Raw genomic sequence first — 27,879 nt, forward strand, 5'->3', positions numbered from 1 at the left:
CATGGGACGTGCACTCGTCCACTACAGAAACAGGAAACAAGGCTTGCGACTCTCCTAGCACCTCTGCAGTGTGAAAGGAAAGTGAGGGTTCCCTTGGTTCGGAGTTTGTATTCTTTCAACATCCTTCCTGCTTTCTCTGAGTGGTCCAGAGATGGGGTTGGAATGTGCTTCTCCATTCAGGGCTGCTGCAAACACTTCATGTTCCCTTTGGTTTTAGTGTTCCAGTCCTCAAGTTGGAGCAAATCTCACACACACTTGCCCTGTGGTGCTGAAGAGTTGGAGATCCAGATGGGCAAGGGTGTGGGTGTTTGGAGGAGAACAGAAAGTTGAAGCCCACAATGATGACACATGTGAGAGAGAGGAGGTGGTTGCTCTCGCTCATCCTAAGGCACACAACATTTAAATGTCAGGTCAAGTTCCTGTGGCAGCCTAACCTGGAAAGGAAACATTTCTAGATTTCCCAATTCCACCTCCATCTTTTTGGATAATTGTTCCGTCATTATAGATCTCGTCTTTCTTCTGAGGATGTACCTCTATTCTCTTTCTAGATCTTTTCCTTCTAATTTATAAGCATGTTTTTAAAATGCTTATGCTGAGCTCTCTGCTGTCAAATAACCTACTCTGACTTCCTTTATACTTTCCCTTCCTACCTCCCAGAAGAGTGGCTTTCAAGCACACAATGCGCCTGTTAGTAAGACACTCCTCTTCTGCTATAGTGGGAAGTTCATACAAACAAGACTGGGCTGGGTGAGTCACCCTTCTCCACCATCCATATTCCCAAGTTCAGATATTTACACCCTACAGAGATGATTGTTGAAATGCACCTGTTTTAAACGTAACATATTAAAAGCGATTCCTGGTTTCCAGGAATTACCAGTGGATTAGTAAGAGCAGGAGATAATCAGTGTCTGTTGATGTGTTGCCTGGTAAAGTCGGCCAAGAAGTTCAAGTTTCCTCCCTCTTCAAACTCTGTAAGAGAGACTCCACCATGGCCTGTCCCATAATCCCACTCTCAGTACCTTCCAAAAAGCTGGACTCTTGTTCTGAAACAAGTAGACTCTCAAGGAATACTTAAAAGATACCAAATGGAGTGGTAGGTACCATTAGAACTGTTGAAATAAGTATTCACTTCATAGAATGATTATAGGGAATAAGAAATTCAGTGACTATCTTTCTAATATTGGCAAATACTATGCAATAATTTATGACTAATTCCTTAAGAATATCATACAAGATGTTCTGATCATATTTACCCCCCCCACCCAATTCCTCCCAGATTTACCCTCTTACCCACCTAACTTTATACCCTCTCTTTTTTTCCCTCTTAACCAATCAATGTAACTTTTTGCTGTCCATATGTTCTTGGGTGTGTGGCCTTTGAGCATTAACAACTCACCAGGGCGGGGGCTACTCTTCATGAAAACCTGACACTCTGCTAGTGGCTCTCAGTCGCCAATAGCCCTGACTCACAGTAGAGTTTCCTGCCCAGCTCCCCTCCATATGTTAGCTCAGTCTGGCTCGAGCATGCGGCCGCAAACACTGTGAGTCCATTTGTACAGCTGCCCTGTTGTATCTGGAAGGCACCGTGCCCTTTTTCTTTTTTTAAGTTCCCGGTGGTGGAGAATTAAACGTAGCAGCATGGACAGGGGTCACACTCAGGAGACAGCAGGTTTTTCACTGGTTGCTTCAGCACGCCTGGTATAAATGTCAGCAGAATTTCAAAGGTAAAATCGGGATTTAAATTATGAAAGTCGTTTCGCTATTTAGGCCTCTGAAAGGTCTTATGCACCCCCACTAGCCCATGAAATACACTCCGAGAGACTTTGGTCTTTACCCACACACAACTAGAAATGGAATATAAACAAAAATAACTTTATCAGTAACAAGCAGTGAAGCATGAAATGTAGAATTTTCTAATGCAATAAGAAGAGTTTGAAACTCTTGGATTTAGATGAGGAAGTGTCCTAAGTAGACAGATAGAGATAAGCCATGACGAAAGAAGGTAGCTTTTAAAGGTAAAATCTGAGTCAGATCCATACCTTAGCTTTTTAACCATCAAAATCATATTTTGATGAACTCTAAATCTACCTTAAGATCTACTAGGAACTGGGTATGGGGTGGCACACACCTTTAGCACCAGCACTCAGGGAGGCAGAGACATGTTGCTCACTGTGAGTTCAAACCCAGCCTGGTCAACAAAGCATGTCCAGGACAAAGAAACCCTGTCTTGAAACCCTCAGCCCCCCCCCCAAAAAATCTAAAATTAGAACGAAAAGTGCTGAATAACTAACTCAACCCCTTTTGAAAAATGCTTCCAGCATTTGTCTTGCCAGATACAAGTTACAAAACATCACGAGAGCCCACGATGAGACAAACAGAATTGTCCATCTATGTGGGAACCTGGGATGCTTCATCTGAAAGAAACGCGGAACACACATCAGTAGGGAAAGATTGAGATGCTTACAAGGTGATGACTGAAAAATGCACCTCCTGGATGGTCTCCTGAGAGACTGGGACGACCCTGTGGTAAAGGAAGGGCGCGGCCCCACCCCATAAGTGTAGCCTCTTCCTTGTAAGTGTCCCAGGGTATGGGTTTGTTTGGTTTTTTTTTTTTTTTTTAACTTTTTGGTAAGTCTTTCCATTTTTTTTTTTTTTAATACCTAAGCTTGAAATGACCTGCTTTAACTTTCTTAAAAATACGACATATTCCATTTGAGTTCTTTTTATATGTGTATATATATATATATATATACATATATATACACACACACACATATATATATAGAAATGGATGAAGCTGCTAGATAATAAATCAGGATACTTAGAATTTACAGAGTCCCTTATAACTGGGAAAAATTACATTCTTCTCAAAACTAACCTTTGGCAAAGAGGTGCCCTCTGAAAACATAAAAAAACCAAGCTGATTGAGAACATGAAATCACCCCCTTTCTGCCAGACGAGGAACATTCCTGTAGGGTCCCTTAGGTGTGCTCCCCAGCAGGAGCTCTCCCTCAGCTGCGATGCATGGCACCCTGAAAGCTCCTACAGCAGTCTTTCCTCATTCCTCCGAAGATGCATGAAAATCTCATTGTAAGCTTTCAACACCTGCTTCCTAAAAGGTCTCAAAGAAGATGTCAGTTTGCTCAGCTCGCTTGACAGTGTGTCACGGATTTGTTGTTAGTTCTTTTTTTTTTTTTTTTTTTTTTTTAATTTTGTTTTTGTTTAACTTCCATATGGAATGTGATTCACAGATAAATGCTGTCTTGAGATAACAAGCTTTCTCCATTTTCACAAGCGGTTCTGTAGCCTGTCATTCCCCGGGGGTCACAACTTGAAAGCACCTGATTGGTGACCCCTTGTTTATTTACTAACATGTGTCAACAGGTAAACCAAGTGACATGTAGCAGTGTGGCTCCCGCAGCACCTTGTTAATATGAGCAGCTTAGATGTATTAGGAAGGCTTTTTCCAAATCAGAGTAATGCAAACTGACAGCTTTCTACCTCTTTCTCAGCTGAGTTTGTAAGCGCTCAGAGCCTGCGCAGATAACATGGTTTGGGAAGTTAGAGAGGGCTCCTTACTGACAGAGCATGGCTAAGAGGCCAGAACGCTAGCAACCCTAAACTAAAAGGACTGATTAGTGATGTGAAGATATATTATGTGTGTGTGTGTGTATATGTGTGCATGTATGTATGAAGAGTAAATCTCTGAAGTATAGGAAACTCACAGCCAGGAACACTGCTGGCCATGTATTCTGTTTGGAAACTTAGAGACATGCCTGGTCTATAACCCAGCTTTAGTAATGCTCTGACAAGTCACATACTATATAACATCTTGTAACAGCTGACAAAACGTTAGTTTCTGTATGGGGAACTACTCATCTATTTCGTCATTTCATCATCATCACCTCTTACTTTTGGATTCATTTATTTTAACTTTATGTGTATGTATGTATGCATGCATAGGTACCATACATGCCAGTAGGATCCCTGGAACTGAGAGTCGCAAATGATTGTTAACTACCACGTGGGTACTGGGAATTGAACTGAGGTCTCTGTAAGAGCAACAAGTGCTCTTAACCGCGGAGCCATCTCTTCAGGCCCTATTTTAAGGGTTTTAAGTGTAGGGGAGAGTGTAGATATGCCTCAAAATTCTTCCTAAAAGAAGTCTCATATAGAATCAAAGGTTTTCCCCCCATTTAAAGACCTCGCATGTTATGACCTGTCCCTCATCTGGGCCACCATATACAGATGCCTTATGGCAATTACTGTCTTAGACTCTCTCCAGCTGTCAGAGGCACACACCCCAATGGCCTTCTTTACTGCAGTCTGCTGTTGACCTAAGGATGAAATTTATTACTGTTAAGGCTAATCCAGATAAAGGATTTAATGTGACAGTAACTATAGAAGAATTAGCCCAAAGTGCTGTATTATTAGCATAACTAATTCTAAAGCAATATTCACTGGAACTGTGCTTTAAATGATAGGGTCGTTAAATGAGCTGGTCCCAAAGGGAGTCATGGAAATAGGAGGCCACAGGCTTGCTGTTTTCAAACAATTAAGGCATTAGCATTCTTATGGAGTCTAAGCAACTGTAGGGTGGCCATTACCACTACAGATTATTTTCATTCATACACAAAATTGCCCTGATATGAATGGCATTTTATAATAACCCTGTAGAAATGCAAACTGTATTCAGACTCTATAAGAAAAAAATCACTTCTGACATAAATGAGGTCTGTAAAAAGATGCAGCCCGAGGTCTGGGAAGGCGGCTCGGGGTAAAATGCTTTCTGTGCAAGCATAAGAGTTCAGGTCCCCAGAGCCCATGAATGCCGGTGGGAGTGTGCACCTGTAACCCCTGTGTTCCTGTAGCAGTGCGGGCAGCACAGGCTGGAGAATCGTGGGCACTCACGGACTGATTAGGCTGGAACATGCAGCTGGGAACAAAAAAGTGAGCCTCAAATAAGGTCAAGATGAGGTTTTCCTCTGCCCTTTGCCCCTACACCATATCACGCTCCTGCCCACATTCACACACACACACACACACACACACACACACACACACACACACACACACACACACACACAAGCACACACTGGCAAAGATTTATTAAAAAACAAAGCAAGCGAGGATATAGACTTCACAGAGATCACCTTTGTATCTAACTCCATCTTTTGTGAGCCCTGGTGGTTCCGACAGTGCGATCCTGAGAACAGCATCAGGATCATCACCTGGCAACCATTTCAAAATGCAGATTCTCAGGCCTCACCCAAGACAGGGGAATCAGACACTCTTGGAGGAGTTGTGTTTCAGAAAGCCCTGCAGGAGCTCTGATGCGTGCTGGAGTGGAGCGCAGCAGATCTGCCGCAGGTAGCGCACTTGTCAACAGTCACAACCTCGGCACTCGCAGCATCATTCAGACTGCGGAGAGAGGGCCCGTGGCTCCTCGCTCTCTTCACTTCATTGTCTCACATAGAAAAAAAATGTGAGGTCGAGTTTTAGGAACTTCGTGAGACAGTCTTCTGATTTACCCTGTCTCTAGAACAGTAATCTCAGAGGCTAATCCCGGCATCAGCCAGCCCACTGACAAGTTCTAAAGCACCAGGCAGGTGGGGGAAGGGTCTTTTGATTAAAGGGAAAGAAGGTATCTAATTTCCCACCTTCCCTCTGGAGATCAGAGGGCCCATGAGTATTGGCCAATTTTAAGAGTGCCTAGAGACTGACTGTCCTAAGCTCTGGCACCAGGCCACTCACCTATAGAGAGGAGAGACCAAAAAACAAATAAAAACTTAGACTTTCCAACTGTATCACTGTCCAGGAGCACTGTCCTGCGCCAGCAAAGACGACCTAAGGAGTCAATGGTGTAGAACAAATGGCCCATAGGGGTGTGTGTGAAAAATCTCAGCAATTACGGTGAAGTCAAATTATAAAGTTAACATGGAACATTTATATTTTGTCAATTAAATATTTTAAAATAAAGTTCAGAAGCACCACAAATTTCTACATGTTGTATATGGGAAAAGAGAAATGACCTACCTAACTGGTCTTTTTCATAGGTGCCCTTCACCATGAACCTTTAGCACGAATGTCATTTCTCACCACCACCCCCCCCCCGCCCCCACTTGGGACCCTGACAAGAAATGGCAGCGAAGGGAGACAGGCAGGGAGCACAGCCTAACGTCTACATGCTCCTGGAAGTCTTGAATTCTAATTAAAGCATCCCAAGTAAAGCAGTCCGTCTGTCAGCTCACAGCTTCCCATCTCCCTACCTTTCCCCCAGTGGGATCACTCCTTTAAGTGTGCAGAGGAATAATTAAAAGAATATGCTTTAGGGAGCCACGGAAAGAAAGAAAAATGAAAATGGAAAATGTTCCAGAATGAAGAAAGATCACAGCCAAGAGCAGTGCATTGAAATTCATAAAGGAACCTTGCTTCTTTGGCGTGTTTGTTTTAAATGTCACTATTGGAAATGCATTACAACAACAACTGACAACTTGGAGTAAAGCTTCAAGAATGTGGGAGAAACGTTACCACGAGAGTGGAAGAAAACATCTTAAAGAGGAACTCTAGTTTCAGCTATTCGGTGTAGGTTTTTAATGGAGCTTTTGATAACCTTGTTATCTAACAGCGTTCTGACTGTGGAGTACTTTAAACTTCTTGGCTCTAGTCAAAATGGGTGAAAACCAATGGTTTATACATATTGTGCTTGATAAAAATGCTATTTATTTAAAGTATCAAGAGTGGCCATTATGTTCAAGGACAAAGTCTCCTTCCTCTCAGTAAACTTTAGGAAGAATAAAATGTTTAAACAGGTTTTAAGTTTCACCTAGGACACAGGATGCTTTCAGTGTTTTTGTTGAAGACAGTATCAAATATAAAAGTTGATTGTTAACACATTCACACATAAATGAAAATAAATTGCCTCATTTTTTTATATGTACTGGTGACTACAGCTGTATATATGTGTGTGTGATTCCTAGTCAGAGAATTTATAATAAAAAAAGAAGCCAAATCATTGGTGCTTGAGGTAGGGTCTTTGTGTGTAGTCCCAGTTGCCCTGGAATTCAAAGAAAGCAGACTGCCTCTGCCTCTCCCTCCCCTTCCCAAACAATAGGATTAAAGGCAGGATCCTCCAAAACCACCCAAGAAGTAATACTCATTCATTCATTCATTGTCTCTGTGTGTATCTGTCTCTGTGTGTATCTGTCTGTCTGTCTCTCTGGCTCCCTCTGCCCCCTTTCTGTCCCTCCCTCTATCTATCTATCTACCTACTTACCTACCATCTCTATGTTTTCCCTCTCTGTTTTTGAGGAGTCCACGCATGAGCCGTGCATCTCACTGTCCCTCCCCCTCAACTCTTCTCATGTCCTCTCCAGTTCCCAGTCAAATCCATGACATCTCCTTTAATTTTTATCATTATCCATACATATGTGTATATATACACACATCTATACAACCCACCGTCTATTTAGTATTGCATGTGTGCCCAGGACTGATCACTTGGTAAGGTTTAATTCCATCTCACCTAGTACTACATGACTTTAGAAAATGGCTTCAAACTCTCTGAGCCCAACAACGGACATCTTGATTCCCTGGCTTACAGGGTGGCTTTGAGGATGCAGTAAACAGTATCCTAAGTATGTAGAAAATATAAGTTCCTTGTCTGTGATTGATGTTTGTATTAACCTTTTTAAAAACTGAAGTGTGTGTGTGTGTGTGTGTGTGTGTGTGTGTGTGTGTGTGTGTGTATACACAGACACACATACAAACATTAAAACTATACATTTCAAAACATAAGACCCAAAAGTTTTCTGGAACTCACTCTGTATACCAGATTGACCTTGAACTCAGAGATCCACCTGCCTCTGCCTCCCAAGTGTCGGAATTAAAGGAATATACCACAAATGCCCAGCTTAAAACCCAAAAGTTTTAGTCACTACAAATTCTCTAAGTGACAAAGAAGCTTAAAGATTATCTGATTCGGTGATTCTCGGCATCTTGTTGACATAGGCAGGACTTACCTTCTTGAAAGAGTCTCTTATGTCTTCCCCTTTTCAATCCCAGAGTCCACCTTTATACTCTACAGGCCTCTCAGAATCTCCATTACACACCTTATTGCACACAACTGCTAAACACATTTTTCTGAAATTCAGTCTTTTCTGAGGTCTTACTGTGTACTTGCACTGTCCCTCTACCCATCAGGTCGCCAGTCTTAAAGTCCACGATGATCGGGCACTATTCCCCAGCACAGTAAGAGCACACAAAGCCCAAGCCTTACCTTCACCACTTTTTAGATGTTTGCATTTCATCTCTCTCATGCTGTGACTCATATACATTTTTTAAAATGGCTTAAAAGTGTTGGGGAAATTGGCGTGATAATGCTTTGGAAGCCGTGGCTTGCCAATGCCTGACTTCTCAGAGAACCGTCATCCTTTGTATACGTCATCCCCAACCTTCCTCTCACACAAACCCTGCCTGCCTTAGAGTCCTCTCTAGAAACTCCTCCTCTTCACAGGCCGCATGCTATTCCTCTATACCATGCTTGCTTCCCTCAAGTCTCTCCTCCCATCTCCTATCACATATATGTGTTGTTTCCGCACATTTTGAGGGCTCCCGTTTTCCTTGTTAGTGCCGCCACATGAAATGGGCTGTCATGCTGAGTACTTTGACTTCACTTATGTTGAAGAATGTTAAAATGATCTTGAAGCAACTAGATGAGCCGGTAGCCATCTAAACATCCTTTTGCTTGTGATATGGGATGTTGCGTCATTTGAGATCAGGACTTGCTAGTTTTAAAATGAGAAATGAAGAAGAAGAAGAAGAAGAAGAAGAAAAATACCAGAAAGCCAATGAAAGTAATGTTTGTTTGGCAAGCAAAGTATGGTAGCTTGTGTTTGTAATCCCAACACCTGAGAAAATAAAACAAGAAGATCCTTAGTTTGGGGCTAGCCTGGGTTATACAGGAGTTCCAGGCCATTCTACACTATTTAACAAGAGCCCATCTCAAAGCACACACAGAAACCTTCACTGTCATTGCCGTTCTGAAATGTTTCCGTCCTTCCCTTTACTTTCCAGAGATAAGAACATCTACTCCCTCTTACAGGCTGATGTTCCTAAGGAATCACTGTGTCCTTGATCACTGTCAGAGACAGACAGTGCCTCCCCATCGTAGGGGGACTCAGGGTGTGGACCCTGTGTGCTGCATGCCAATGTCTGACTTATAAGCAAATTAAAAGTTTAATGAGCAAGCACCAACCAGAAGGCATGCTGCACTGCATTGTTGTCTGCCCTTGGAGAATGACTCAAGACAAGAAAATGTTAAGAATCTCTTCCAAATTTAGAGAGAAGTCGAGGGGAAAGGTCTATTGCAAGAAAATGTATCTACTGAGGTGGGGGGAAGGGAGGAACTTAGTTCTAAATCTCCGACTCCCTTCCTTACACCTTCCCTTCACACTAAGTGGAGCAGGGATCTGTGAATGTAGGGCAGAGCTGCTACCATTTGCTTCGGGTTTGTTTGAGTATATTACCCATAAACTCATGTTTTAAGGGGCGATGCCTAGGAAGAAGTGATGGGAGCCTGGGACCACCACTCTCAGAAGGACTAGTGCTGTCCTCGCAGAGCCAGTTTTTAGGGACTTCTCCTCAGAGAGTGGGTTGCTGCACAGTAAAATGCTCTCATACACACGATCCTTTATGCTTATGGCCATCCTTCCTTTCCAGTTTCCTACCATGTTGTAATATACTCAGAGACCGGAACTTGGACTTTTAGCTGCCCAAACTAAAGAAACCTCTTTTCTTTCTTTTTTTTTTTTTAAATTTATTTATTATTTATTTTCTGCCATCTCATTTTTTAATTGAAAAATAAAATAATTCCTATTACATCTCATTTGCTATCCCATCCCGTGCATCCTCCCATTCCTCCCACCCTCCCACTGTCACCTCATTCCCCTTCCCTATGACTGTGACTGAGGGGGACCTCCTCCCCCTGAATATGATGCTAGGGTATCAAGTCTCTTCTTGGTAGTCTGCTATCCTTCCTCCGAGGAATGCCATTGGGCCTCCCCATCAAGGGGACATGGCCGAATATGGGGCACCAGAGATTGTGTGAAAGTCAGTTCCCAGTCTCCACTTAACTATGGAGTATGTTTGTTCTGTCCCTTGGCTAGGTCTGGGTAGGGGTTTGATGATGACTGCATGTATTGTCCTTGGTTGGTGCCTTAGATCGAGCAGAACCCCTGGGACCAGATCCACCCATCATAATGTTCTTCTTGTAGGAAAAACCTCTTTTCTTTATAAAGCATCCAGTGTTAGGCATTCTGTTATGTCAACACAAAATGGAATGAGGCAGGCTTGTCTTAAGTGTTCCTAGGAAAAACTATTCCTATGGTTTTGAGACAGCTGTGACACATAGGGGCCCTCTTATTTCTGCAAGTTTGTTGTGTCTTTGAAATAAGCTATTTTGCCTTCTCTTTTTACTGAATTTCTGGTAGCTGCACTTAACCTTATTATATTCTGTCCGTTTGCACCAATTTGGCTTAATGCTAAAGAAACCTTCAAATTCACAGAGAGCTTTTGCCCTTCCCTAACCTGCTACCCCCACAGCTGGAAGTGGGCTAAGATGGTAGCAGGCACAAAGAGGGAGGAAATCGGTTAATTGTAGGCTGTCAGAGATGTTTTAGGTGACTTTGTACTTCTTGGATTTGAGATCAACATGAACTGAGAATTCAAATAGCAACAAAAACCTGGGGTTTGCTGATGCCAGGAATGACTCATCTGGTGAGAACTATATTGTACTGATAATACAAAGCAGACAGAGGAAAAGGCTGTGCTGTCTGCTCTCTTTGTGCTTCTGACCTTGAGCAGAATTGTAACTTGTTTGTTGCAGAAGTTGAGCATCTAATGTGCTGTTGCACCTGTTAGTTCTTGTGTACTAAATGGCAAAGCACTTGCAGATCTGTGGTTGCTTTGTGGGTGAAATATTTTCTGCAATCTGGTGAACGGGCTTTGTAAAGACAATGTATTCAATTGTGTTCCTTGTGTCTCTTCTCTCTCAAAAGTGTGTTTCCTTATGCTGTTTCAGTACTCTGACCGTCATTCCATCTTAGGACATGTCTGGCTTTGTATTTTCAAGGTAACATTATGATTTTTTTTTTTTAATGCAGAGACCATGAACCAAGCAACTCCTGCCAAGAAGCTGGAAGAGGTCCTTCGTCTCGCAGAGCTCTGCATAGAAGTCCTACAGCAGAACGAGGAGCATCATGCCGAGGTGATGCCTTGTAGCGAGAGCAAAGCGATGCCCCAAGGGCTTTACCATAGCGGGGGCAGCACTGAAAGGATAGCCTGATGGGAGTCTCAGTGTGCACCAGGCCAAAGATACGCGTTCCCTGGAAGTGTGACTCATGTGTGTTACAAAGTGTGTGTGTGTGTGTGTGTGTATGAGAGAGAGCGAGAGAGAGAGAGAGAGAGAGAGAGAGAGAGAGAGAGAGAGAGAGAGGAGGCGGGAAGAGATTCCGTATCTATTTTTGACAAAAAATCACATAATAAGGACATGGGGAAGCTTGGGGGATCTGTCCCCAAGAAACATATACAGTGTCTGGCAGAGCTGGGGCTCACCGATGTTGAGATGCCAAACAACTTGGTTTTTGTCCTGTGATACGATCATTTTGTTTGAAAGTGTGGGCTGGTGAGCACTACATGGGAAATTTGTGATGAGCTTTATAATTAAAAGCCATCCATAATTGTATAGCCGACTGTAGTCTTCCCGTTCACATCAAACTTTATGTTTTTATCAACCCTTTTCATCGTCTTTGTTGTCATTTGCTTGCTTGTTGCCATGCTTGGGAGGAACCCAGGCCCTTCCATGTGTTACGCAAAGACCTGCCCCTGAGCCCCATTGCCAGCCACGGTTTTTAAAGTTCTAATTACATATTAGCCCTTCCTACAGACCTGGAATGGTTCACCCACTATTCTGCTTACTCTAAGACTTAAACTTCTCTTTTCTGTAGTTGTGAGTTAATCTATAAAAACAATTTCCTGGTTTTGAATTGAATGGAAGAAATATGTAGAATTAAATAAACATAATAAACTTTGGTGCCCTAACAGTGCTTTTATTTTCGAGGAAACAGATGGAGTGAGGGCGGGGGGAAACCCCAGATACATACAAATTTAAGGAATATTTATGCTTAATGGAATCCAGTTCTCAGAAAATATGAGAAACTACAGGTCCTATATTTAAGCAAATTCTTGAAAAAGAGTATCCATGGAGCCTTCCTATAGGCAACTAAGATTTATTGTATCTGGTTATAAATATGATCATTCAAAACATCTGCTTTTAGCTCACACTGCGGAATCTAGTTTTTAACTTGCATCTGTCATGTGTGAACTTGTTATGGATATTTTATTTTAAACTGAAGAAACAGCTGCTTCAATAATTTGAAATGAATTCCCTGGAGCATATTTTCTGGGCTAACATAACCGCTATGCTACAAAGAAAAATGATCATATGATGAAATGTAGGTATGTTTCGTCGTCTTTGTCTTGGTCGGAAAGAGATTATCATCAGTCCAAGGCCTGTCTAAATGCTTTTTAATCTGACCAAACATCCTATTTCAGTATGTGTTTCAGCTAAACAGGTACAGCTAATATTCCCATACGTTTTACAGTAATTAAAATGTATTGTCTTTAATATAGTCTATGTGGTCACTAAGAAAATGCTTGTTAAAGTCAAGCACAGCTAAAATACGGATGCTACTTGTGTTTCACTGCATAACCTACAACTGATTTCACTGAAACAGTCACAGCACAGAAGCATCGCCTTGCTCTGTGCAGCAGTGAACTGAGGACTGTTCTGGTGGTTGCTTTACAAATGCTGTGTAACACAGTGGCATTTTTCTGTTCTGCTTATGCTCCAAATTCTTGGGATCCCGCAGGGAAGAGAGGTGAGTAAAACTGTTTCCTCTTTTTCTTTCTTCGCATATGACAGCCTCATAATGTGACTGTGAAGCAGCACCCGCTCTGATAGTTGTTACTTTAAAGTCACCTTAGGCCTTTTCTTGTACTGCAAGACTTGCTTCTGAGTGGGCTAGCCTTTGCTGCACTGTTAGGTAACACTGTTCAGTTAGTAACCACATGTGTAATTAATTCCTTATGGCCCAAGCAAAGCACAGTGCAAGAAATTTGGAAACTTTGGCTTCTTGTGTTGTCTTCAGTTACTTTTTTTTAATCTACTTTTTTTTTCTCCTTTACATTAGATCTTCCCTCTTGAGAATGAACTGGTCTAATTTGAAAGTCATTTCCTGAGTGCGTTGGTGGACAGCACTCTACACTGAGTTTAGTTTTGTTGGATGCTCGCTCGGGCCAGTTTTCTTGTTGCACGCTGCAGCCAGCTTGCTCTGCACTTCATCTCCTCTGCGGAGGTTAATGCATTTGCCACGGGCGCGACCTCCAGGTGGCTCGGGTCCCCACTTTGCTTTGCACTCTGCCTCTCTCTGCGGGGCCAGTCCACTCAACAGGACTGAGTGGTTGTTTCTGTCTTCCATAATTTCCCAGTGAAGCAGTTGTCCAACCTCCTTGTGAGGAACTTGGTTGTCAGGCCGCCCCTCCTCCTTTGAAGGCCTCTTGGACCCCTCAAGGTTTTCTCCTCAGAAAGATGATTTTAGCTCTTTTCCAGCAAAATCTTTAAGACTTTCTCCACATTGCCAAAAGCAGAGTATGTTGGATCAGAGATTTCAGAAAACAAATGAATCTTAACAGTTCTTCATCCAAAAGCCGTTCCCTTCAACAGAGCTAGGAAGTCCAAGTGCCGCCTGGGAAAGCTGCTGGCTCTAGTCAGCTCCGTGTGCATGTGCAGATCAGAGGTTGACACCAAGTGTCTGCCTTTCTCATTCACACCCGTCACCCATTCTTTGAAACAGAGTCTCTCACTGAATCTAGAGCTAACTCTTTCAGGCTAGGCTGGATACCCAGCAAGGTACAGTGAGCTACATGCTTCTGCCTCCCCAGTTACAGGAACAGGGCACCGCCCTTGGCTCTTTCCGTGGATGCTAGCAATCCAAACTTAGGTCTGCATGCTTGGGCAGCAAACACACACTTACCAACCGAGCTTTCAACAAAGCCTTTGTTGTTTGTTTTGGTTTGGGTTGGTGGTTGTTATTGTTACACTTTTTGTTTTCTGGAGACAGGGTCTTGCTATAGAGCCTACACTGGCCTCCAACTCATGACTCTTTTACCCAGTCTCCAGATTCTAGGAATACGCTACTGTGTCTGGGAGAGAGTTGAGGACTGTCTGACCTCAAACTCATAAAGCTCTTGTATTATTGCTTTCAGCTGGTTGATTGTTTGTGTGTGTCACCACACAGTGAGTTTTTGGGTTTCTGTGTGTGTGTATATTACTTCTTGAAATGAGGTCTCCGGTTTGTCATGACATTGACCTTCTGATCCCCCTGCCTCCATCTCCCTACTCTGGGAATGGCAGGCATGCGCCACCATGCCGGTTCTATACGGTGGTGATAACAGCCCATAGCTTCATGCTAGGTAGGTAAGCATCCTACCAGTCAGCCTGCGTCCCGAACCACCTATGTCATTTAAATTACAATAGCTCTGACAGTATATTGTTCAGGTTGTGCAGTGCTTTGTGCTTTGCTGGGTTCCTGCTCAACATTGCCTTGGCTATTGTTTCCAGTTTTTTCCAGGGTGGGGGGAGGCGCTTTATGGTTTGTCTTGTTGTTTGTTTTTTGTAGTTTCATGAGAATGTTAGGATTGTTTTTCGTATATATTCTGGTATTGGTCCCCTCCCCCTTACGGATACATAGCATTCAGATATTTTATTTCTCATAGCCTTAGGCTATCCATTTATTCTGTTAACTGTTATTTTGCTGTGCCTAGGGTCTTTTCTGTGATACAGTTCCGTTTGTCTGTTCTTGCTTTGGCTTCCTGTGATTTTCATGTCTTACCCAAAGCCCCTCCCCATTCCAGCATCTACGTCTGCCTTCCCTGCTTCCTTCTAGAGTTTGCGCTGGTTCTCTTCATAGTGTCCCAATGGCTGGTTTTATGTCTATATGTTTAATCCATTCTGTGTTGGTTTTTATCATTGTTGAGAGTAGAGGAATCTAGCTTCACCTGGACATCTAAATTTTTCAGCACCATTTTTTAAAAAGTTTTTTTTTCCTCCAATGTATGTTCTTAGTACCATTGTTGAAAAATCAGTTGATTGAGATTGCAAGTTTTCTTCTGTTCTGTTACATTCATACATGTCTCTTTATTATCTTCTATCTGTCAATCAATCTACCTATCATTTATTATTTATTCTATGTGTGCTTGCTGGTGTGCACAAGTGAAGTTCAGAGGACAGCTGCCAAAAGTTGCTTCTCTTCTTCCCATGTCTGGTACAGGAGCTTAGATCATCAGAGTGGGTGGCAGGCACCTTTACCTGCTGAGCCATCTCCCCTGCCCCCTTTTCAGGACAGTGCCACACTGCCTTAACTAGTGTAACTCTGTATATTTTTAATTCAAGCATTATAATGCCTCATACTTTGTCCTTTTTGTTTGTAATTGCTTTAGATACTTGAAGTTTTTGTGGTTCCATATAAATTTTATTTTATTTTTATAGTTTAATAAAGAAAGTCATAGATATTCTGAGAGTGATGGCATTAAATATATAGCTAGCTTTGGGTGATACGGGCATTTTAACATTGTTCCTCTCAATATGTAAATGTGGGATATCTTTCCAGTTACGTTCTCTTTGATTTCCATTATCAGTGTTTCAATTTTCACTAGAGACCTTTTACCTCTTTGTTTAAATTTATTCTTATATACTTAATTTTTAAACTTTTAAGAACAGTGGTAACATTTTAAAATGACATATATTCTGAAGTGTCTTTACCTAATATTATCATTATTTTAATATTTACGTCCATATTGAAAAATGATTATCAAAATAATTACGAGGAGCCTGAAATTAGTTTGACAATAGTTCAGATGTCATCTTGAATATTATGGTTCATTCTACTGCCTTCTAGAATATGGTCTTTCATATTATTCTTTGTGTATTTATATGTGTATATTGGAATCCCAGGAGATACAGTGGTTCTTGAATTGTCTCCAGAACTTTTATGGTCACTCACAAATTATAGCCTTGTAGACTAAAGTAGTCTTGAGAAATAAAAAACGTTTCAAAGTCAAGTTTTCCGTTTTTAGTCAATGTAGAGCAGTCCTATTTTTATATTAAGTTATATATTATGTAATTCCAAAGGTAAAAGCAATCAAAAGCCTTAGATCTCAGATAAGTTAAAAAAAGATACAAATAAATTATGTGATGATAAGTGTTTATAGCAATAAGAAATCAAGGTACAGTGTCAGTGTTCTGATATGCAAAGTAAAAATGGATGGATGGATGGATGGATGGATGGATGGATAGATGGATGGATGGATAGATGGATGGATGGATGGATGGATGGATGGATGGATGGATGGATAGAATGATGGATGGATGGATGGATGGATTGATGGATAGATGGATGGATGGATGGATAGATGGATGGATGGATGGATGGATGGATGGATGGATGGACAGCTAATGTGCCTTGAATAGTTACTTAAGAAAACTATATTATGGCTCTCCTGCTTACTAGCTTTAGATATAAAATAAGAAGAATTGTACCATCTGCTCAAAAGATCAATTTGGGAGAATCACTAAGATAATACTTATAAGACTTTTAGAATAGTACTTGGCAAACATAATCTTTTAAATTCATATTGGGCTTTTTTCCTCGTTTTTAACTTGCTTGTTTCTAAGGCAGGACCCCACTGCGTGGCCCATGCTGCGTTTATACTCAGATTCTCCTGCTTCTGCCTCCCCGTTGATAGGTTACAGGTGTGCGCCATCATGCGGAACCTGGACATTATTTTTAAAGCCTATATATGTATTTTAGTGTATTTTTATAATTACTGATAATATTCATTTACATTTTGCACAGAGAGATATTTCCATGTTGATTTATTTTCACAATAACCTAGAGGCTAGGAAAGATATTTTTGCTGCCAATTTATAGACAAGGAAGTGGAAGTCCAGGCAGGGAAGATGTACTTCTGATTGCTCAAGCCTTGCCTCTGAGTTCATAAACTCTGTGCCTTACCCCCACGGTCAAGGTTCATGCTTACCTACCTCCGTGCTCGACTACTTTGAGGCCCGGCGCTGGTGGTGCACATCTTTAATCCCAGTATTTGGGAGGCTGAGGCAGGTGGATCTCTGAGTTGTAGGTCAACATGATCTAGTACCAAGGCAGCAAGAGATACACAGAGAAACCCTGTCTCAAAGGGAAAACAAAAAAACAAAAACCTACTTTAAGTAAAACTGACAAAGCTTTTAAAGTATTATTATCTTGTCATGTATATTATAGCTGCCATTCAGGATACATGTATACTTTCCTCTTAGCATATTGATAAACTTGCCTATTGATAAACTTAGCATACTGATAAATCTGCCTCTGTTGGATCACTTACAATAAGCCATGGCTTAGCACTGGAGCCAGGACAGATCTAGAATGGCTCTCGTGATGTTGCCCTGCCAGTAGGTGCTTTTCTGAGAGGGGTTTCCCAGTAGGTGCTTTTCTGAGAGGGGTTTCCTCCACCCTCAGTGGGGCTCAGGTGCTATTGAACATCTGCCATCGCATGAGGTGGGAACCCTGGCAGGAAACAGTATAGTCCCTCTCATTCCCCTCCAATCCAGACTAGACCAGCTGCTTCCAGTGTGAGGTCTACAAAAAGGAAGGGGCAGATGATGAGTCTGATCCGGTGTTCTAAAGAAACTTGAACTTTTGCTTAGATCTTCGGATGGTTGTTGGGGGGCTGGAGAGATGACTCAGTGGTTTAAAGTACTTCCTGCTCCTCCAGAGGACCAAAGTTTAATTCCCACCACCCATGGTAGGGAACTCAGACTATAAGTCCAGCAACAGGGAATCTGATGCCATCTTCTGGCTTTCATGGGCACCCACATGTACCACACACCCATGGTATGCATTCACCCAGACACAAACCAACACAAAAAATTAATTATTAATTAATTAAAAGACTGATTGCTTAAAACTTTCCCAAATCACCACATCTTAACTTCCATTCACAAGACTAACTAAATTACAGTTTGAGACATAAATAATACTTCTGCAAGAACATAATGAAGCTTTATAATTGGTAGCAAAATCATAAGACTTCCTTAAAAGTTATATTCCATTACTTTTCATTCCCAGACTGGCTCTCTCTTCCAAGTTAGCTTTAAAATGAGCTTTGGGGATTTGTCTGATAGTTCTGAAACAATGCAAAGATAACACGACTGCTAGGTTCTTAATTTTAGCCTTCTGTGTAGGTATTGGCTGTGAACAGGAAGTGAGATTTTGTGAGCATCTATCTTCACAGGAATGAATCCTGACTAGCGTTTCTACCCTGCTCTGCTCAATGAAGGATCTCAGGTCCTACTTTACTTTGTCACCACTTCAAAGGGCAGGAACAAGAGGTATAAAATAAATCAATAAATCCTATTATTATTTATTTGATATATGTTACTAGATTTATATATATTACAGATACCTATTTTAACACGTATTTCAGCAAAACATATTCAGAGATAGTCATCACGTGTGACACTCTGCTCAGTTTATGCAGTAGAACGTTCCTGAGCAAGTTCTTCATGTGTCCATTTAATCACAATATTGAGGAAGACGTTTAAATGTCTATAGCTCTTAAGTCTAGTTTTCTAGTTTAATTCAGGTTTTGTTTCTATTTATTTGTGCTCATTAGTTATATGGTAACTTTTCTTAACATTATTTTTCTAACATCTATGATTTTAAGGCCATGTTTACTACAACAGGTTTTAAAATCATGTTTCAGAATTTTGCAATCCACTCTTTCAGATTTGTCATTTATCTCCTCCTGATAAAACCTAGTCTGTACTCACATAAGTACAGTTCAAAAGTAAGTGGTTGCTTCTGGGGCTGCACAGTTTATTTTTTAATTTTTTCATAAATAGTCTTAACAGGGAGAATGCTATCATATCACAGAAATGTTCATGTTTTACATTGGTTAAAAGATAATGGTAGTGGGCTGGGGAGATGGCTCTGTGGGTAAAGAGCTTGCTACCTAAGGATGAAGACCCGAGTGAGTTCACACTCTCAAACCTGCAAAACCCTCAGGCATGTTTGGCCGCCCACCTGCAATCCCAGTGCTGCTCAAACTAGCCAGCTGTGTAGGAGAGCTCGGGGCTCAAGTGGGAGACCCTGCCTAAATACATATGTCACAGAAGAGTCACAGAAGAAGACCTCTGGCCTATACACGCATGTATACCACACACACATTGATACTACCTGGTATTCAATAGAAAATTGAAGCCAAGACCTAAAAGAAAACACAGAAAAAATGATTTAGTAATACTCCATAAGTGTATGAAAACAAGATTCTTTGTAATTCTATAAATAGGCAAAGCAAGGCAAATCCGAGAACAGAAGCATCCTTGTTATCTTCAAGAACTGTATTGTGTTCTCCTCCTAAAGAAACACAATTTTTTAAAGTGACTGTTTTCATTACCAGTCATTAAGAGGCCTGGCCGAGTAGAAAGTAAGAAACAGACCAGCATGTGCTGTCTTTGCCAGTGTTCATGGTCTAAGAAGCAGGCATGACTTGTGGTCACATAGCAACACTGTGTCCTATGAAGCTGAGCTGCTGCTGATCTCAGGAACCTTCCAGGCAGCCTCGTTCACTCTAGCAGTCCCGAAGTCCTCCCTAGGAAAGTAAGGCTCAGCCCCGGAATAGGGAGGTCACCGGGCTTTGCTGTGTGTTGGAGAGATGAAATGGGACTTTAATTTGGGAGAGAGTGTGAACCTGCTTCTATCCTTGCTGCATGGTGAGCAGACTGCAGTGTGTAAAGGCTCTGAAGGCCCCTTTAATCCCATCATATTTAGAAGCACTACTTAAGGAACTCTGTTCCTGTAAGAGGAAACAAGTGGGAGAGGCAGGAGCTGTTTGGGATTGTGGTTTCAGGTGGTCCTCTCTGTCATGGTGAGGAAGGCGTGGAGGGCAAAGCGGTCCAACCCAGGAAGCAGACAGAGAGCTTCAAGCCAGTTCCTACATCCTAAAGCTTCTAGAAGTTTCCAAGTAGCACCACTGGCTTCATAATAAGCCCCATGGCATACACCTTTTGGAGAGACACTTCATCTCCAAGCCATAATGAAATAATCAGTATTTTATTTTCCATTTTTCAATTTTATTAATTTATTCATATTACATCTCAATGGTTATCCTATCCCTTGTATCCTCCCATTGCTCCCTCCCTCCCATTTTCCCCTTAATCCCCTCCCCTATGACTGTGACTGAAGGGGACTTCCTCCCCCTGTATATGCTCATAGGGTATCAAGTCTCTTCTTGGTAGCCTGCTATCCTTCCTCTGAGTGCTAGTATTTTAGTTGAGGATTTATTTGTAAAGAGCTTACCACATTGCCCCTGGGACTCTCAAAAACTGGGGGAATGGTTTAAAAAGGCAGCATATGCTATCATTAAAGACAACAGTCAAAGGAAGTCACCATACAGTATGATGCCAAATATGTTAGTACGTCTACTCATAAAAAGGGAATATTGGAAATAATCATATTAGTTGTTGTAATATTTATATATGAGGAAATTTTCTATTTGTTTTATTTTATACGTCTTCCTATGGTTTAATTTGTCAATTACAAATCTGTTCATGTATATGTGATACCTATAAAAGTTCTTAAAAGTATTCAGAGCCAACTAACCAGGGCCCAGAGGGGCCTGCTGAGACTGCAGCACTGGTCAAGGACCTTGCATGGACTGGACCTAGGCCCCCTACACAGATGTAGAGAAAGGGCAGCTCAGGCTTCTTGTGGGTCCCCTAGTAAGGGGAGGGGAGAATCTCTCTTACATGGACTCTCTTGCCAGCTTTTCAGTTACTTCCCCCTGCCAGGCCACAATGGAAGAGGACACACTAGTCCTCATGTGACTTGAAGAGCTGGGGTGGATGAGAAGGGAGGAATCCCCATTTCTGAGGAATAGGGGAGGAGGGAGAGGGGAGGAGGGGGGACTTGGAGGGGAGGAGGGATGGGGCTACGGCCAAGAAGTAAACTGAGTGAATGAATGGATACGTAAATAAATAAATGAAAAAATAAAAGGGGAAATATATTTATTTATCATACTGGTTTGTGAAGTCGAGGCTGTTGTATGTTTTTGGGGGCATAGCACTTGTACGTGTTTCTAACAAGTCATCAATTTGTCTTTCCTTGTCTGTCTTATTGCAGGCATTTGCCTGGTGGCCAGACTTATTGGCTGAGCACGCAGAGAAGTTTTGGGCTTTATTCACAGTAGATATGGATACTGCACTGGAGGCCCAACCTCAAGACTCCTGGGATAGCTTTCCCCTTTTCCAGCTGCTTAATAACTTCCTCAGAAATGACAGTGAGTACTTGAGTCTCCTTCCTACCTGAACTGGCAAGAGATGGCTGCTTGTCATCCATGGTGATGTAAGCGCCTAGCCCACGCTTGGTCCCAGCAAGGGTCAGCACAGATAACAAGGATGCCTAGTGAGCTCCTCTACTCCATGGATGCCAGAGTCTAAGGGGAGCCGGCGGCACCTCCCGACTTTCACTGAGCCGCAGAAGCGACTGCTAAATAAAAAACAGACAACTTTCTCATTGTAGCTTAAGGATCAGAAAACCCGTAGAGACTGAGTGCGTCACTGAGAAACATTCTGTGTCAAGGCCCCCTGTCAGCATGCACTGTGACAGAGAGTGGATTTAGGTAATAAAATGCTGCTGTGTGTGCTGCGTGGTTGCTTCAACATCAAAGAGGAAGGAAGGCTCCTCTGTTGAGACTGTTTGCCAGCAGAAGAACAGCTTTTGTAGTTATCCCAGTGGACGGTCCAGCACTACTGCATTGTGTTTTTTATCACAACAGTAGCACACAGGTTCCTGAGGCTTTTCTGGGACGGGCCTTTTCATTTTTCTAGACTTAACTTAGGGGCCCGTAGCTGTTCTTACACTCTGTGTAGGAGTGAGGTGACGACTGTGGGCGGTTCTTCCGGCTATCCCCCATGCTGGACTCTGCTTCCTAGAGTCTGGTCATGACTGTCCTCGATGCTACAGAAAGTCTTTCTTCCCGAGTTTTCTATTATCCCAGATCATTTATATCTTCCTCACACAGAGGGCCTTTCACCCCAGGTCTCCATGTGGTTTTGGAATGTGGTTCTCAGAACTCTGGTCGTCACGACACATGAGTCACTCATACTCCATTGTCCTGTTGCCAAAGAGCGTTCTCACTCTGCCTATACTTTCTATGCAGCTAGCATTTGCTATACTTTTGGACTCTATGTGAGCTCTGCTGTTCTCTTTTTAAATGGCTGTTACATGCTTTTCGTTTTTAGAATTAAAACCCAAGTCTTTACAGTTTTAGTTCATTTTTTTAATTACCCTTTGGTCTTGTTCATTGTTAGATCCTCCTCTCTCTCTCTCTCTCTCTCTCTCTCTCTCTCTCTCTCTCGTTATTGTCTCTTCAAGTCGCTCTTCTCAAAGTAGAAAGGAAATTCACATAGACATGAGTGTGTGGTGTGTGACACTGTCCACCCCAGGTCTCTGCCAGAGTTCAGACCTCAGTCAGCCCCTGTCACAGTGGTTAACAGCACGGGCCTCAGTGCCACACAGTCACATCTCTGCCACTCGACCTTTGACAGCAGTTTAACCTCTCTAAGCTCGAAGGCCTTTATTCAGAGAGGGAGAATGGTAATTACACTTACAGGGTTATTGGCAATGAGGATGAATAGGGTGGCGATTCACGTGTAACAGATGCTAAGTGGATATCGTGGATACTGTAGGCTTTCCATGTGTGATTTCAGTCCTCAGTGTTTCTGTCATCTTACCTAACCCTATGTAGGTTCATTTAATATCCAAAAGGTGTATGTTATGATGCCAGTGAACTAAGGGACAGTTGTCACTTCAGATTCAGCCACAGTGTCTGTGGTCAGAAGAGCCTGGTATATTTAATTGTCCACATTGAAGCATCCATGCTGCATGTCAGCCACAACCAGTACAGAAAAGCCAATTTTGCTCCCTCCAGAGAGAAGGTTCTGGATGCCCTTCTTGTGTCTTAGTTGCCTTTTCATATTCCTATTCTGTTGACCAAAAAATGCAGGCATTATTTTTTTTACTTTATTTAAGGTATATGTAACAATAAGCACATGAATTATGCATTAAGTCAGGGGCAAATGAGTATAGAGGTCTTTTTAAAATGGCTTCCTCCATTTGAACAAAAACAGTAGGGTGATCAAGGACTTGGGGAGATGAGGAACTGAGTTCACTCCCACCAGCAGCATGAGAAGCCAGGCATGGCGATGTGCCTTGTGATCCCAATGTTGGAGAGGTGGGGACATGCGGACACTGAGGGTCACTGGCTGGCCAGCCTAGCACAATCTTCAAAACCCGGGCCAGTGAGTCACACTGTCACAAACGGCAGTATGGACAGTTCCTGAGGAATGACATTGACCTTGTCCTCAACCCATATGTGCACATTAATAGCCATGCATACACACACAAAGAACTGACTGTATTATCTCTGTGGGAGTTTATTCAAAAGGAATAGCTTGTGCCGGGCATAGTGCTGCACACCTGTAATCCCAACACTCGACTCGGGGAAGCAGAGGCAGGCAGATCTCTGTGAGTTCAAGGCCAGTCTGGTCTACAGAGCGAGTCCAAGACAGCCAGGGCTACACAGAGAGACCCTGTCTCCAAAAACCAAAACAAGAAAAGGAAAAGTTTCTTAATGTTCACATTCAAACAGTAAAGACAATAAATCATGTAAGTTATACAAAATACTAGGATTTTTATATATGAAATAAAATACTTTATAGATTTTTAATACTGTCACTGTTTTAATAGTTTATATTTATTTTTGAGAAATATTCATTTATTTTCAAGTATGAATTTGTGGACTATTAGAGTGAGAACCACAAATGTTTTCATCTTTATATGTATATATGTGTGGAGGGTATATATATGTACACCTCATGCATGCTGAGCCAACAGAAGTCAGAAGACCTAGAATTTGCATTACCGGCAGTTGTGGGTCCTGAGAACCAAATATGAGTCCTCTACAAGAATAAATGCTTTTAACTATTGAACCATCTCTCGAGACCCAAGACAACCACAAGATTTTAATTTTTTCAGGTAGATTCATATTTAGCTTGTGGTGGTTTCATATTCCCACTCCTATTTTATAATGCTTCCTTAACATTGTCTACTGTAAACATATGTGCATAGGATGCTATTTTGTGCTTATTTCATTGTACAGTGCTAGATCAATAAAACCACATTTATTGGATTAACCCTTTGGGACACTATCAAAATTGAGGGTGCTTATATCTTGGCTTGGATCTTGCAGTGATTAACAGATTTTAGAAAACATCAATTATTTCTGAGAAAAACAGCTCCTTCATGTAGGGAGGTAAATAAAAGTTCCCCAGTGCCATAATTTCCTTTTGGTACTGGGAGATTGGTACAGCCTGGGGAATTGAAGGAGAATGACTAACTTTTATCCCAAATCCACAAGTTTTGTTTCAAAAGCAAGGCCAATAAACAGTTGAGTAGCTGAGAAAACATACTTTTTTCCTGTTACTGTCACTTTTGATAATGAAGACAATTGTAAATAATCATGTGTCTGTTTTATTACATTTATCCCATAGCAATTTGGCAAAATCTGTTTAAATATTTAGTGTCAACTTAAACTGCCCTCAAACTATTCCATTTTGAAATCTATGGGAAAACATTGTCTTTCCTTTTGTCCCTCTTGAAAGGGAGATTTACATAAAGGACATGCTGTTGCAGCTTTTACCATATTGACCCAATTAGAGTTATTGTCCAAATCCCAATTAATTACAACTTAAACTAGCCAGGAACACTAGCAGCAGAGAGCTCTGAGTGTTTAGTCTTGGGATAGAAGATAATTTGCTGAATAATGGTGCATCTTTATAAAGATGATTGTGGGGGGGGCAGGGGGGAGTGTGTGCTGCAGAGCGCGCACTGCTAATTAAAGAAGATTTTAAATATCATGACACATTACTAATAAATGATTAATCTCACATTTGATTTTCCAGAATTTAAAAAGACTTAAAAACATTCAAAATGAGATGCCAATTATTACTTATACTTTATAAGTGAACAGCTTTTGCTGGATGCTTTAGATATCCCCATAAGTTATTTACCACCATTTTGTATTAAAATCTTTATGCTTTGATAGTTAATGAACTATTTATTTTTTGACCTGTGGAGGGGATCCGAAGAAAAGCCTCTTGGCTTTCCAGCTGAGGAAACTAAGGCTGGTAAAGGCAGTGAGCCTGAGCAGGAGCTCTGCCACTGGGAATCAGGGAGGGAGGTGGGGGTAGGGCGAGGTAACTCCTAACCAGTTCGGTTCCTGGGGACATGCGTGCAACAATAATACGCTTTCAATGAATCCTTAAGCTTTTTATTTTAACTAAGAAAATGCTTACAGGACACTGGGTTAGAAGGACAGAAGGACAGTAGTGGTTACCAGGTACAGAAAGGAATAGGCTAGTTTAGCATACATGTTAAGACGCATCTGTGACCAAGATTTCCAGGGGAAATTAGTGGTGAAAGGAAGCAAAGACCTCAAACTCAGTTTCTCTTTTAAGGAGGAAAAAAAACATGATGTCTGAGTTCCGTGTCTTCCCTTGCAGTCAGCAATGATTAGAGCACACTGGAGCTCTGAGAACACTTGGAGATGAAATAGGTTTTCCTCCAGGGAAGAGTGCCAGGTGCATCTCGCCTTTAGCAACTGTCCCCACCCTCCCACCCTCATGGCCTCACCCACCGATGATTCCCAGAGCAGGGCTGCTGAGGTAAACAACCTTGGGCTCCGTTCCTGGCCAAAAAACCTGAGCCCCTAGTTGCCTTCCATGCTGCTTCTGTGCACCCCATCTGCTCCCCCAACTAGAGATAATTAGATGGGCCGTTACTTTAAGAGGTATCTGAGGAAACACTTTTGAAAGAGAGTTGTGTTAAGAGTTGAAGGGAAAATGTTTTCATAATGAAGCAATTAACATGTTAGCCAAATGATAACCAAAAGACTACAAAGCAGCTACAAATAGATTCTAGTCTTGCATAGTGTTTTCCACAATTGTCCCGTGGAGCATAGATGGAGCCAGTGACCGCTCCTGAGAAATGAAAGCCATCTGCAAATGGCACAGATCATTACTTTCCACACTCCTGAAAGGCAGGCCCTTGCAGCTAGTCACCTTTTAATCTGTGGATATGCTAGCAAGTGGCAAATGACCATTCTACGGGGAAATGATTCCCAAGTGAAAAATACCACGGTGCTTCTTCCTTAATTAACAGCCTTTTCACATTGCTAGCACATTAAAGCCAGCACGGGGAACACCCGTGCTTATGTAATCAATGTCACAGCGTCTCTGCCTAAAGGAATAATAAATGTCCGGGATCTACGCTAAGTGAAAACCTGTTCCCCAAGACTTTCACCTCCATAAAGATGGGCTCATAAAAATCGAAAAAGGGAAAAATTGGAATGTGGTCTCATGAGGATAAAAAGGCTAGTGTTAATAATTAACAAGGAAAGTGAAGAGGAGTCAAATTAGCCATAATAGAGCCCAGAGTGACTGGCAAAGTCACCTCTCATTATCAAAAAACTCATTAAGAAATGAAGAGGTGGAAATCCCGCTGGGTTACTCTCACACTTAGGCTGTACCAGAGATTATTTTTCAGATTTCTTTCAAATGAAGAACTGTTAGGTCACCATATTGTATATTAGGTTAATCTTCAAGCTTTGAAATATGAAGGACTGACACCTGCATGTTATTCCACCCCCGGGGCTAAATGGGCTGTGTGTCGGAAGTACACGAAGCAGCATTTAGAGAGATATTTGTATGTACATACACAGGGAACAATGCAGAAAAAGGTACAAATTCTGTGTTATACTGAGGCTGTGTGCCAGCAGTGTTGGAGATAGCTGCTCTACAAATGATAACAAGGACCACCTGACAGGAATATGTATTTAAAGCTGACCCCTAGAGATGATTACATTTTAAATTATTCAAAGGATTTGTTCTCCTCAAAAGCATAATGAAAGAGTTATAAAAGCAGTAGACCGAGGTGTTGTCCCTCAATGGAATTCCACAGAACACCTCTAGTTTCTGTATATAATGTAGATGTTTGAAAAACAATTTCAATCTGTATTCTCTTTACTTAGGGTTTGCTTGCTTAAAGATAACCACCTGCCCTGATGGGTGTGGGTGTCCCTCACAGCAGATTTACAGAAGCGTTCATGCATTCTGCTTCTGAAACTCAAAAGCTCCAGGCTTAACTGACAGCGATCATGCCATAGCCACACGCACTTGCTCCGCTGAGTGGAGCCGCTATCACGGACTGCACATGACTGCAGATGTTTGAGAGCCATAGCAGACACCTCTGTCTTTGACCTAACATGATCTCATGAAGCCAGCCTGGGAACTGCTGGGTCATGAGGCACTGTTGCACCAAACTTTGGTTAAAATTTATACTGAGTTTTGCCCGATAAAACCCATATGAAACAAAATATGTGGCTAAATAAGAGATGAGTCCTATCTTTCAGAAGCATGAAATCTACTAATAAATAGGGACTTTCTATGCTATTAACATAATGATCAGTGGTTATGAGATATACAACTCAGTCTCTGTTCTGAATGTTTTCAATATAGACTTTTCATTATATTGATTGTTTCTATCTACCTAAACAATAGATATATTTGCCTTTCTTGTTCCAAAAATAAGAAACACTGTGATATTCTGAGTTCCTCTTTGTGAGGACATTATGATTATGCATATG

The 27,879-nt window shown here is 41.8% G+C and overlaps 1 protein-coding gene across 3 annotated transcripts in view; it reads left to right on the forward strand.

Moving 5' to 3' along the window:
• Positions 1–27,879, forward strand: part of Cadps2 (calcium dependent secretion activator 2) — a 502,196-nt gene that overhangs the window by 405,486 nt on the left and 68,831 nt on the right. For all 3 annotated transcript variants that reach the window (XM_051151873.1, XM_051151874.1, XM_051151875.1), the window contains exons 17-18: positions 11,163–11,266; positions 21,297–21,453. In XM_051151873.1, coding sequence (XP_051007830.1) covers positions 11,163–11,266; positions 21,297–21,453 — 261 coding nt within the window. The remainder of the gene's footprint in view (positions 1–11,162; positions 11,267–21,296; positions 21,454–27,879) is intronic.

This window comes from Acomys russatus, chromosome 10 (assembly GCF_903995435.1).
Source record: "Acomys russatus chromosome 10, mAcoRus1.1, whole genome shotgun sequence".
Lineage (NCBI taxonomy): Eukaryota > Metazoa > Chordata > Mammalia > Rodentia > Muridae > Acomys > Acomys russatus.